General features: G+C 38.1%; 1 protein-coding gene across 2 annotated transcripts in view; it reads right to left on the bottom strand.

Moving 5' to 3' along the window:
- Window positions 1–12770, bottom strand: part of LOC148408877 (roundabout homolog 1-like) — a 96106-nt gene that overhangs the window by 55839 nt on the left and 27497 nt on the right. For both annotated transcript variants that reach the window (XM_088440942.1, XM_088440943.1), the window contains one exon: window positions 6753–7079. In XM_088440942.1, coding sequence (XP_088297068.1) covers window positions 6753–7079 — 327 coding nt within the window. The remainder of the gene's footprint in view (window positions 1–6752; window positions 7080–12770) is intronic.

The following is a 12770-nucleotide window of genomic DNA, read 5'->3' as shown; positions in this document are numbered from 1 at the left end:
TGAGAAGTCATTAGTTAATGGAGGGGCTGGCAAGAGAGGGAACCCTGACCTCGAAGAATCCGCCTCTCCTCGTCGCTTCCGTGCGCTCGCTGGTTGCCGCCGAAAGATTCCAATCAAAGAGGAGCGAATGGGGGAGGCAGCTGGGGGTCCCACCACACGCTGTCAAACTCACAGTCTGACTGAGCCATGCATAGCACATGATCCACTTCACAGAGCATCTTCACTCCAGTGAACATGTCCATCATGTTAATGCACTCGCCTAATTACCACTACGTTTTCCTCCTGCCTTCATTTCAAGACTGAGAGGCTACCTCCACCGTGTTCAAATATAAATAGCATTGAACCTGAGATGGCTGATTTTTTTAAAGCAGCAACCTATAGGCATTTTACATGGGAATAAAACTCGTTTACGTTCGTCACTAACCCATTCAATTGCAAAGACGTATATTTTACGAATATTATACGAATAAAGACGACATATTGTTAAGATTTTAGGCATTGAATCTCAGGCACTCGTTCATATCTTTTTCAATTTTTTGAAGTGTTTGGCGAATGAGGTGTCCAAAAAGAATCGTTACTAAATGAAATAAGTACTAAAGTAATCAATTACTGTGAGAAAGTAAAATAAAAAGTAATTCATTAATTTATACATTAAAATAATCAATACTGATTACTTCAATACTTTAAGTGATAGATTACTTAGTACGTATTACCTAATCAATTACTTTAGTGCTAAATTACCTAAAATAATTGCTTACTTTGGCATAAAAGGAATGATTTACATTAGTACTTAAGTCCCAAAGTAATTGATTACCTTAATGCTTAAAACAGTATGCAACGCTATGACTTTTTACATGGGAGTAAACTCATACTAATTTACTTTTGTCATTAACTCATTCAATTCCAAAGATATATGTTTTAGTTTTTAATAGTCCAGACATTCAATCCTAAACACTTATTTATATCCATTTTCATTGTTTTTAAGGTAATCGATTACTTAGCACTTACGTGAACATATTATTAATGAAATTGATAACTGTAGTACTCTCTAGTACCCAAAGAAATGAATTATTTTAGTGCCTAAAACAATTGATTGCTTTTGTACTTTAATCTTTAATTACTTAATTCTTTTCAAATCACCAGTCAGTTTTGGACCGTACTTTAGTCAAAAACATGAAAAAAAAGAATAAAAAAATATACTGCATACATATATTCAATACCTAGTATTGAATTTAAAGTTTTGTATTCTTCACACAGGTTGAAACAGTGCACTGTGATCAGGTAACAATGATTTAAAATATTCTAGCTTTTAAAAGTTGAGAAGCAATTATATGATTGCTCAAAATAAATGAATAATAATAATAATAATATAAAAACAAAAGGGGGTTTTCTCTGCCCTAGATACTGCAACTCTTTTTCATGTTCTGCACAGGTTGTCGCCCATTAACTAATGTGTAGCACCTGGCCCGTGTTCCTGGTTGATTTATAAAGCCCTCCTCAGGGGCTCATTGGTGAGTGGGGAGCAGCCAGTCAAGCGCGTGGCTGCACAGCAGTCTGATCAGCAGTCTCCAAACACAGCACCAGGTGTTAAATGTACCATTCCATTGACATTCATCCAATATTCACACTCACATTAACACCTATGGACAAATCTCCAGTTGGCCAAACATTTACATGTGATGGAATGTGTCGAAAAAGTGAACATTCATCTTGAGTCTAATATGAAATATGAAAACATTACCCATATGAGTTGTTCTGAAATACTTTATTTCAAAATGTCAAGAAGTTTTTTGATTAAGGATAATAGAGTGCCACAGATAAAGTCAACAAGCTTTCAGGAAGTGCAGAAATCTCTCAAAATGAGAGATACACTGCAGTTAAATCAGAATGTGGAATTGCTGGAAGGATTCAGCCTTGTTTGAGGAATCACACATTAAAATTCAATGAGGATACACAGTAAACAAGCAGGAATATGTTTTGAGGGACTATTTTTTCACTCAAGCATTTTTTTATGACTGGCTATGACTGTTTTGGGTTGGATCCTTGGATCCATTATTTTCTCGTAAAAGATTGGGCATGGCCTGATGTCTCACAGTATTTACACACGAGTTGCTTAGTAGAATATCACACTTGTCATGCTCTGTTATGACCAGCTGTGCTGTTTTGTTAGTGTGGATTTCTGTGTTCTTACTCCAGTCCTGCTCTCTGTTGTTACTTTGGATTTTTTGTTCTGGATCCAGCCCTGCTCTCTGTTGTTACCGTGGATGGTTATGTTGTGCATGAAGTCCTTCTCTCCGTTGTTGCTTTGGATTTCTGAGCTTTGCATCCAGCGCTGCTCTCCGTTGTTACTTTGGATTTTTGTCTTTTGGATCCAGCCCTACTCTCTGAAGTTACTTTGGGTTTTTTGTCTTCTGAATCCAGCCGTGCATTGTAGAGTTGCTTTGGATTTTTGTGTTCTGCATCCAGCAGCCCTGTTCTTTGTTGTTACGTTGGATTTTTGAGCTCTTGAACGAGCTCTTTGTTCTTACTTTGACTTGTGTTGTGCATCAAGGCCTGCCCTTTGTTGGTACTTTGTACTTTTGCCTGCTGGATCCAGCCCTGCTCTTGATTGTTACTTTGGATTTTTGTGCTCTGGATCCAGCCCTGCTTTCAGCCTTTATTTTGCATTTTCTGTTCTGCATCCGGGCTTGCTCTCGCTCGTTACTTTTGTAAATAATGTCTGTTATAATCCCACTTCCATGTTCTTCCTTCTTCTGGGTCCAATTTCTGCTTCCTTACATTTCAGGTTTAGATTTTAACTGTTACAGATACATTACTTTCATATTATATGTATATATAAATAATTAAAACGCTCAGTTCTCAGGTTTGGACTCGTCTTGTTTGGCTCATATGGCTAAAATTTGGAGAAATTAACTTCTCCTGTTAGCATTATCTTAACGATCATAATATATTTCACATTAAGCTTTGAGCTGTCACCTGACTAATGGACTTAATAATGAATAATGGATCTTTGTGTGAAAATTGTATTTTTGCATTCGCAAAAGACTGCAAAAGAAAAATAACAATGTACAAACAAACTTTCTTAGCCAATAGTACATTCATAGGAAGAACTTTGTCTGTCCTTGCAACTCCTCACAGTACTGTAGTTGTTTGTGGCTTGACCTTCACCGCGGCTATGAGCCACACTTTCTTCCAGCAAATGGCAATGACCAATTAGTTTAAGAATAGCATTTATTCCTACCTCTCTTACTAAACCTAAAAAAACAGGTCTACTATCTAATAACCTTTAGAGCACAGAGGCGGTGACTTTGCTTTCACCTCAATAAAGCGCTCTGTGATTGAATCAAGTGGCCGAGGTCAATAGGACATATGTTCATTTCCCAGGGTCCTCTCGGGTCCCTGTAGGAAAAAAAAAATGTGCTGAGTGTCTTCCGTGACATTTATAGGCTAGGAACTGAGTTATATGTCTTTTCCCCTTTTACTCATTCAATTCCGGTTTGGGAGAGGGTTCCTTTAGTGTCTCTATCTGTGTTTCTGTGCAGTTACATAGCATTCAAGCCGGTGGTCATGCTTCAGGCACGGGCACATTCCACATCTGTCACTGGCTCTACCACGTCATCTCAATTTTCTGCACACAAGTTTCACTTTCTGTCCCTTGAAGGAAAGACAACACTTCACCCTCTCGCTCTTCTGTTTCTGTCTGCCTCTGTCACTCCTTTTCCCGCTCTTGTTGTTTTACATCTGTCAGACCCATGCGCTGTCTTTTGTCAGCCGTCATCCCCAGTTGTCAGAGAACTACATTTCAAAGGAAGAAATTCAATTTGAGTGTGTTGAATATGCTACAGTATATGTATAGGTGCAGGTTGATTTACTATTTTTCTAAGTAATTGTGTATGGTATAGAAACATTAAGAAAAACAAACAATCAAGGATTGGCCGAGACCAATCTTATTCTTTGTCTCTAAAATGTGTTTTTTAGACCAATTCTGATGTCCGTTACCAATCCGGCCATTTTGGAATCTACCAATCCTGATTCAGTGGAATGTACATGTTACCTTATGTAAATGCTTCGGATGAACTATTTTGTAAACTATAAAATTCCACAGCAAACCAGGACATGAACATTTAATACTCATGGAGATGACACAATTGAAATTTAAGGCTCGCTATCAGGGGTTTCCAAAGAGAATTCCGTTCTCCAAGATGCCTGATTTAAATGATCAGCTCATCAGAAAGCTCAGCAGAAATTTGAAAATGATCCAAATCATTTGAATCAGGTGTCTTGGAGAATGGAAATATCTAAAACTTGCAGAAAATATTGAACCCTTTAAAGTGCGATAGCTAAACAACAAACAAGTTGTCTATTGACAGAGGACACACTAGGGTCAATCCCAACTCTAAATCCGCACTGATTCACACTCTCTTCTTAAAACTCCTTAACTCAGCAGATTTTACTAAAAGGCATTTGTGTTGCACTTGCCCAGTCCCACGGTGAATCTGCGTGACCTCAACAGAAAAAGACAAGGAGACATAACTCATCCAGGCATCTTCAACAAGTCCTCCTTGTGTTCTTGTTCAGCCTTGGAAACAGGCAGTAAATTCAGTGAACTCCAGAAGTAATGAACTCTCACCCTTGGGGGCTTTGCTTCTCTAGGTTGGAGTGCTGATCGAGCATTATCCTGATACCGTTTGACCCTCTCTTTCATTATAATTCAAAAGGGGAAACTGATACTAGACCGGTGTTATTATTCTCAAACCTTCATGAAATATTTGCCCTGGAGACAAAGCGTGATTAGAGCTGTGCAAGCTGACACAGCTGAGAAGATCAGGGGGATAGACAGTATAGAATGAGATACTTTCAAGCGTGTGAGGGCTGTGGGTGTTAAATCTCATCACCAAGACTTGATTTGTTCATTTCATTCTTTGATTTTGTTGTTTCTAGAGTCCACAGTTGAAAGGAGATTCACACACACCATCTGGCTTTACCCTTTCTAATGGTTGTATGAGATTTTGCCCTTTGCCTCTTGGCTGCCTTATCGGTATTCACGCACACACAAACACATTTGGCTGGCAGATTCCTGCCTGTGACATACAACAGGCAAAATCTGTTTAGGAAGCAACAGCACACACTTGACTCTGCGACTGTCACCTGTTAGGAACACACACGGGGATTGTAAAAACCTGCAGACTAAAGCTGATGCACAGCTGCTGCATGAGTGACAGGTGTGTTGCGCGGCCACCTCCCAAGTCTTTCCATCTATAAAGTCACCTCCAGAGCATGTGTCTCTCAATCAGGTAGGAAAAAAACATGGAGCCAGTATTAAGAGATTCAAGGTTATAGCATATACTTTATTGTATTCTGTATTATGTATTGAAGCCACTTAAGTAAATTGATGTTACTTTTTCATCCAAAACTGAAGTAGTGGTTCTCAAATGTGGGTACGAATAACCCTGGGGTGCTTGAAGGCACCTCAGAGAGTATGTGTGATTTTAACAGATATTAGCAAATCAAGTTTAGTTCTTTTGTAACGCTTTAAGCGCCAACGTAGCATAATTGCACGAGCAACTTGTACATTATCCCTTTATCGCTAACCGTTTTCAAACTACAATGTTTGGAAATAGCGGTTGAAAAACTCTGGCAACTAAAATGTAATGTCAAGAAGGCAAAAATTTAACAACAAATTGGTACATACAGAAACGTATTGCCCAATTGTGTTATAGTCAATCCTTTGCAAGAATCCTTTGCATGCCTTTTTGCTCAGTGTTTTTACTGATGCACATTGATATTAGTGATGCAATTTTCCAGTAGGTGAGCCAGAAATAAAACAGATGATGTTATACGATCTATCTTCTGGAGTTGCTGAATAAAATACACCTTGGTATGCCATGACAGTTCCAAAGTGTTTTAGATTAAAACAGATGTCACAGGTTGAGAAACAGTGAAATAAAGTAACATAATTAAGACATTGCAGCAATCTATAAAACTCCTGATACAAACACTACATTCTTCTGAAATCACGTTCAATCGCCAATCCAGAGCACTAATGAATTACCTAATTATGCTGACAACCGTAAATGGCTCCATTGTAGCTGTGTCTCGCATAAATTAGCTTATAGCTAGCAGTGATCACATGCTCCCTCGAGGATGGCATGATAGACATCAAATAAATGCAAACTTTGGTGCTGACAGCCTGACACGGATGCCATTCCTACTGATCACCTTTTAGCAATTTTTTCTGACTTAAATGTGTTCAAATTCATCATATAGACCAAAACATTTGGAGGGATAATTGAAGGAGTGTTTCTGTCATCAAAAATGTACAAATTGGTCATTCATAATTCGGTAGAAATATGTTAATCGATGTTCTGCATTAATTGTTTTCACCAAGCCAAAAAAATAAATAAAAGATCTTTTATCCACATATTTGAAATTCAATTGAAATTTTCACTAGGATATCTGAATTACCAAAAATGCCCGATGGCTACAGCCCTAGTGAGAATATGTATCACTTACTCTAAGAGGTCATGTGAGGTCAGAGCCAACTCAATCACACTTGTGCCTCTTCATTCAAAGGCGTTTGAAGTCAGTGCATTGAGGGTGTCGAGCTCCAATGGGAAAAGGGGAAACCGAGCCGCCTTCGAATGTTTGCACAGAATTGTCAAAAATGCCTCTTGAGATGAAGTATTGAGATTCTTATCGGACTAGAAGATTGAGACCATGTACAGCGCAAAAAAGACAACATCAGAACTTACTGGCTACTTCCAGCGATGCGTTGTGGCTCACTGCTTGGCCCAGATAGTTACGGGCCACGCACACGTAGCTGCCATCATCAGGCTTGCTCCTCCGTCCGTGGACAATACGTAGGAAGAAGAGCGACCCGCTGGGCAGAAGCATTCGGTGCGAGCGAGGGTTGTCCCTGTCGGTCTCGACACGCTCTCCATCCTTGTACCATTCGACCGTGGGTGGCGGCCGGCCTTCCGCCTTACAATTGAGAGTGGCCGGTTCGCCCTTAGACACGATCAGGTCAGAGGGGTGCTCAACGATGCGGGGAGGGGTGTCTTCTTGGCGAAGACGAGACCCTAGGGGAAAGATCACAGTTCGGTTAAGCATTATATGCCACACGAGATCCTTTGTGGTTACTGTTATGATCATATGAAGAGATGGGCTCTCTAACAGAAATGAATGAAGCAGTTAAATGACCCTCTCAAAAGATTTGCATGTGCTAATGAAAACAGCAGCTGCTCTGGAAGAATTAGACAAGGCATATTATTGTTGTTGTTGTCGTTGTGCATTCTGTTAACAATAATCTAGTTTGACAACATGATTACCATATAATCAGTGTCACTCAGGAGGTGTTTTTCTTTGGTCTCAGCGGATGGAGCCCATAAGGCATACATTGCGAATGAAGAAACAAATGCTGTTGAACGGCTATTTTTTTCCTCACTCCGATGAAGCAAGTGTACTGAGGTGTCAGCGTCAGCCAACCAATGGACACAAAATGTGAGAAGTATCGAAAAAGATGGATGGCCGAATGCATGGATGGATGGTTTTCAGTCAACACACCAAGCCTGATCATTAAATCAGTCTGACTAGTTCACCAGAACCATGACCCATGAAATCACCTTTCTTCCTTCAGAGAGACACTGTTAAGATGTCAATCCTCTCTTCTCGAAGATCACTGGTGACAATGACTTCCTATGAGGCAGAACCTCCCTAATGAGGATCACCTTCAGCTACCCTGCATGTCTTCACAGATCCTTGACATCTACAGTTCATCCACCCATCCTCCAACAATGCCCTGAAACACAAACTGAAATACCCATCCTCCCACAAGTATGAATTGTGGTATGATTGTGAAGATGACATGATTCAATGTCAACATGCCAACTATCTCCCCATGGAACCGACTGTCAAGTAGGGCTGCAGCTATCGAGTATTTTTGGTAATTAGATGTCCACCAGCAAATTCAAATTAAATATTGAGTATTAAGATAAAGTGCCGGCAGAATATTGCGTGCTATATGACTATGTAAATATGGGTGGTATCATACGAAAGATTGATTTCCATTCCTTACTTTGAATTGCGTGTCTGTGTGGAAACACTGCCACCCAATGGAGACAGTTATTACTATAATGCTTGGCTTATATTGGTTAAGCATTAGTAAAGGGTGTCAGCTACCCTCCATAAAAAAATTATATGATGAGAATTTTGTACTTGAATTAATCTGACTCATTTCAGCCTTACTAAAAAGTCAAGAAAAGATCACATTGCAATTATGAAACTTTATTATTATTATTATTATTATTATTATTATTGGGGGGTCAGCTTTTACAGCTTCTTTCTGTTGTTTTTTCTCATGGCAGTTAAATCTCAAACAACTTGCTTTCGGAATGCCACACTTTAATGTGCCAATCACTGCTATAGTCAAGAGACCTTGTAACCCTACTAAGAAATCTGTAACTCGGGAGTTTACTCAGACCAAAGAAAACGGTGGATTGAGTGTTGAGTTTGATTCATTTTGTTGTGTTTGATTTCAAGACACTTAAAATAAAAATGAAAAGATCAAGTAAGTTTTCTCTTTCGCAAGGAGTCGCGAGAAAAGTACACTTTATATAAATATATGTATATAAATAGCTCATCTGTCACTGGGAGCTCATGACTTTAACATAAAATATAGAGAGTAAAGTCTTTTTTTCCTTTGGAGATTATGATGAGTATAATAAACATAACTGTCCACATCAACTACAGATACTAGCTAATTTAGGAAGATGCACAGTACACTCCTGACTTATTATCTGTCAGGGACAAGACTGGTGCACGGGCTAAATTTACACAACATGGAGCAAGTGATTTTTTTTTTCTAAATGACCCAGCTGGAATATGGGTCATGATATATATATATATATATATATATATATATATATATATATATATATATATATATATATATATATATATATATATATATAATTTTTTTTTTTTTTTCTGAAATGAAAAGTCCACTTAAACCAGATATGTATCACATATGTGCCAAGGAAATTGCAGATATAATGGGCACACTGGATGGCATTTTTTTTTTCACATGTTGTTTAGATATTTAGTGTATGTCAACCTATTGAGACATAGACCCTCAATTAACCACATAGATCTGTAGAGTACATGTTGCCTTGGAGACAAGCAAGCGCTTCATGCTTACAGTACAGGCAAATTATGTTCCCAAATTAACCACACATACAGTATGTTTTGACAGCAATGACTGAATCCCTAGAGAAGCCACAAAAGCATAGAGAGAAGATGCAGACTCTACACCAAGAACCCAAAGCAAGCAAATGAAGCCGAATCAATCTTGAGGTGCTCTATTAAACTCAATGTTTTGCACATAACATTTTATTCCTTACTGCCAAAGGACTGGTAAACCTTGCTGGAAGGTTGCATACTAATGAAAAAGCATTACTTTTAAAACTTTGCAAATGTAATCTTGAACTATGATGTATAAAATATTTACTGTAAATGCTTAAAATACTACAATGTATAAAACAATAATACAAAATAGATATTATTTTAAAAACCATTATAATGCAATGTGGCTCGAATGACAAAAATACGACAAAATGTGTTGTTTTCCTTAGGACAAGCAAAACCAAATTAGGTTCCCCTGGCAATGTATCACCTGTTACATTTGCTACCCACAACCCCCACAACCCCCCCTAACCCCCGTCTCCCCCCCATTGCCCTAACAAAGGAAGAAAAAAAACAAGACTACCACTGTGGTCTCTAGTCCCTGTTTACAGCATCCATGTTTCTTTCCTTGTTCTTAATTGTGCTGGGTTGCTGCCGGTGGGTCTTAGCAGCTCCCTAAGCTCCCTGGCTACACAGGCAGGCAATATCAGCCCGCCACAAGTGGGGCCTCCCAAGATCAGGCCTTATCTATAAAGGTCCAGCAGCCAGCAGCAAAATCAGTATGCAAAAACTGCACACAGATGCACAATTGAGTGCATATACAACAAAGGTCATTTGTAGCACCTGTGCCCCTACAAATACAGTAAGTTGTTTCTTTTCAGTTAGTCATGCCTGAGGCAACATTGCTGGTTTAAAGTTCTGGGGACAGACAAGAAAAAAAGAGTAACAAAGAAGAGCAGTTTGGACAGTAGGTAAATAGGTGAAGAGAATCTCAAGAGGCTCAAATAGTTGCTAATGTATGTAAAACTGTTCAAATAAATTTAATTCATTTTAAAATTAGCAGACTTGTGAAACAGATTAGAATAGGGTTTATAAGAAATTTTGCAATAGTTACTAACTACTTAACTCATTCAGTGCCAGCCATTTTCCGACCTTCCCTTGCTCTAACGTTACAAAATAAATACTTAGGATTAAATGCCAAGACCAGTGGTGTGCACGTTATTTCCTCTGAGGGCTGCATACAGAAAAATAGAAAGACATATGAGCCATGTTATTTGTTTGTTTTACTTAAAATGTTTAAACAGTAGAAAACAATCATGGATTATATCTTGCCTATATAATGTAGTCATTAAAAACCTGCTACATCAAGGATTTTCATTAAAGTTGAAGGGGCAAATTGGATTTTTTTTTCACACATATAATGCTGTCTTCCATCAGACATTTTCATTACTTTTTTTAGATATTATTGTGGGCCATGTCAAATTGAAGTTTTGCTATATTTCAGAATGACTGGTGAAAATAAATTATGAGCCATATCGCCCAGTCCTGAATGTATGATGAAATATACAGCATCATGCATTACTTTGCATTTGTGTTGGTGAAGGTTTACTTTTTGTCAAGAGGAATCCAAATTAGCTGAAGGGTGGAGGTAGTATCTTAAAAACACAAAACTAAACGCACTGAGATCGTGGATAACGTGGAAGAAATGTTAATTTAATTTTCTACCATGTTGGTGGTCTCGACTGGACCCACCCCAGCGAAACTTAAAAAACAAGTCTTTGTATTTATTCAGTATGGATGAAGATCCACATCCAAAGCCAAAGTGAAGTTTTTCCATTGAGGTCACAAAAGCTGTCAGCTCAGATTGAAGAATCCCACAAGGCCTAACCCTTTAGACATGGTGTCTGACACAGATGCATGCAATACTCCAAAATAACCTAAGTGTTTTACATCGTTTTTTTTGTTGTTTTTTTTTAATCCCCCGCGAGAAGAGCGCTACAAAAACAGTGGATCCTGGAGACTTAAAACCTGCCAGATCGGTAACAACATGCAGGAGGGCCCCAGTTGTGGGAATGATAAATCCCTACCTGGGGCAATGTGGGATTCCTACCTGAATGACTACCAATGCCACACTGGAGGAGTTCAAACCAGGTTGTCAATAAAGTGAGGTAGCTTTTCCAAGAATCTTAGGTAAGAGCAATAAATGCAACCACCATGTCTTGTTAAGACCATACACCTTTTTGCCTGGAGTAAAGTAATTTGTTTTTGTGTGAGAACAAAGGTTTGCACATTGTATCAGAATCCACTTTTTTTGTTGTTAAACATAAAAAAAAAAAAAAAAAAAAACTTTCTTTAGGCTGCACTTTTTTGATGTGGGGTAAACGGGAATGTGTATTCTCTGCATGACAGTAAAACGTGGTGAAAATGTGGTGTGAATATTGAAATAAGCCTCACTATACCAAATAGTAACAAAACAATAGTAACAAAATGAACACCTTATATTTTTTTAAGTTTTTCCCAGGGTCATTTCACTGCAATGAGTCATGTTCAATCACTAATTTAGGCTGTTAAAAAAACGACATATTTACACAGGCATTTTAGTGTACGACATCTAACTTGAATTAGCTGAAAGCTAGCAGTGCACGAGCGCTGCATATTGGTTGGCGAGAGCAGCTGGATTATCTTTCAACGGCAGATTAAAAGATGAAGCCTGACCGTTGCTGTTCATACTGATCACTTTTGGACAAAACACCTTAAATGTGGTCTGGGATCGTCACTTTATTTCATTGACTATTATCTATGGTGAAAGAGTTGTCCAGAACTTCAGTTTACATTTATGTAAGAGAAAGAAATGTTGACTATCATAAAATATATAAAAATCGAGTATTCAGAATTAAATGCAAATGATATTACTTTGTCATGATTATTTTATATTTATTTAAATTTTACATTGGTTAAAATTAAAAGCTGCTGTCTTGAACTGTCATATTTTGTGTGTGCATTTGTGCTAAATTCATGTGTGGTCTACCCGTTAAGTTTTCATCTTCACCTGTTCTCATCAAACTTGTTACTTGTGTCAACCAATCAGTGTCCCAGCTCCTCCTGTCTTGCCCATGTGTGCCTCATTATCTCATCAGTTTGCTTGTATTTAGTTCCCTGTTTTTGAACATTCAGTTTGAATGTGTTACTGCCGTATGTCACATACCTTTTCATGTGTCAAGTTTCCCCTATTAGTGAATATTTGTTTGCATCTGCTTCTTTGTGACTTTGAATTTAGATTATTGGGACCTGAGTGTAGCTTTTTCACTTTTTTTTCCTGATATATACTAAATACCATAAAAAAATTGTCACGCCACTTTTCATGGGTGAATTTAGTACATTTTCAAATCTAAAGTAGTTCAGAATGTCAGCAAAATAGAGATTTGTTTTGATAAAATGAATCAACAATATTCCTTCGCCTTTTTCTGAGGAAGAAAAAAAAACATTTAACCGCAGTATGGCCTCCATGTTGGTTACAGCAGGAATGTGTTTCTGAAACACGAACAAAAATTATAAATGGGGACAGACAAGATGTGGAACAGAGTTACGAC

This window comes from Hippichthys cyanospilos, chromosome 18 (assembly GCF_059441005.1).
Source record: "Hippichthys cyanospilos isolate Australia breed blue-spotted pipefish chromosome 18, RoL_Hcya_1.0, whole genome shotgun sequence".
Taxonomy (NCBI): domain Eukaryota; kingdom Metazoa; phylum Chordata; class Actinopteri; order Syngnathiformes; family Syngnathidae; genus Hippichthys; species Hippichthys cyanospilos.
The sequence above is the reverse complement of the archived record's forward strand: the minus strand, read 5'-3'. Positions and strand labels throughout refer to the sequence as shown.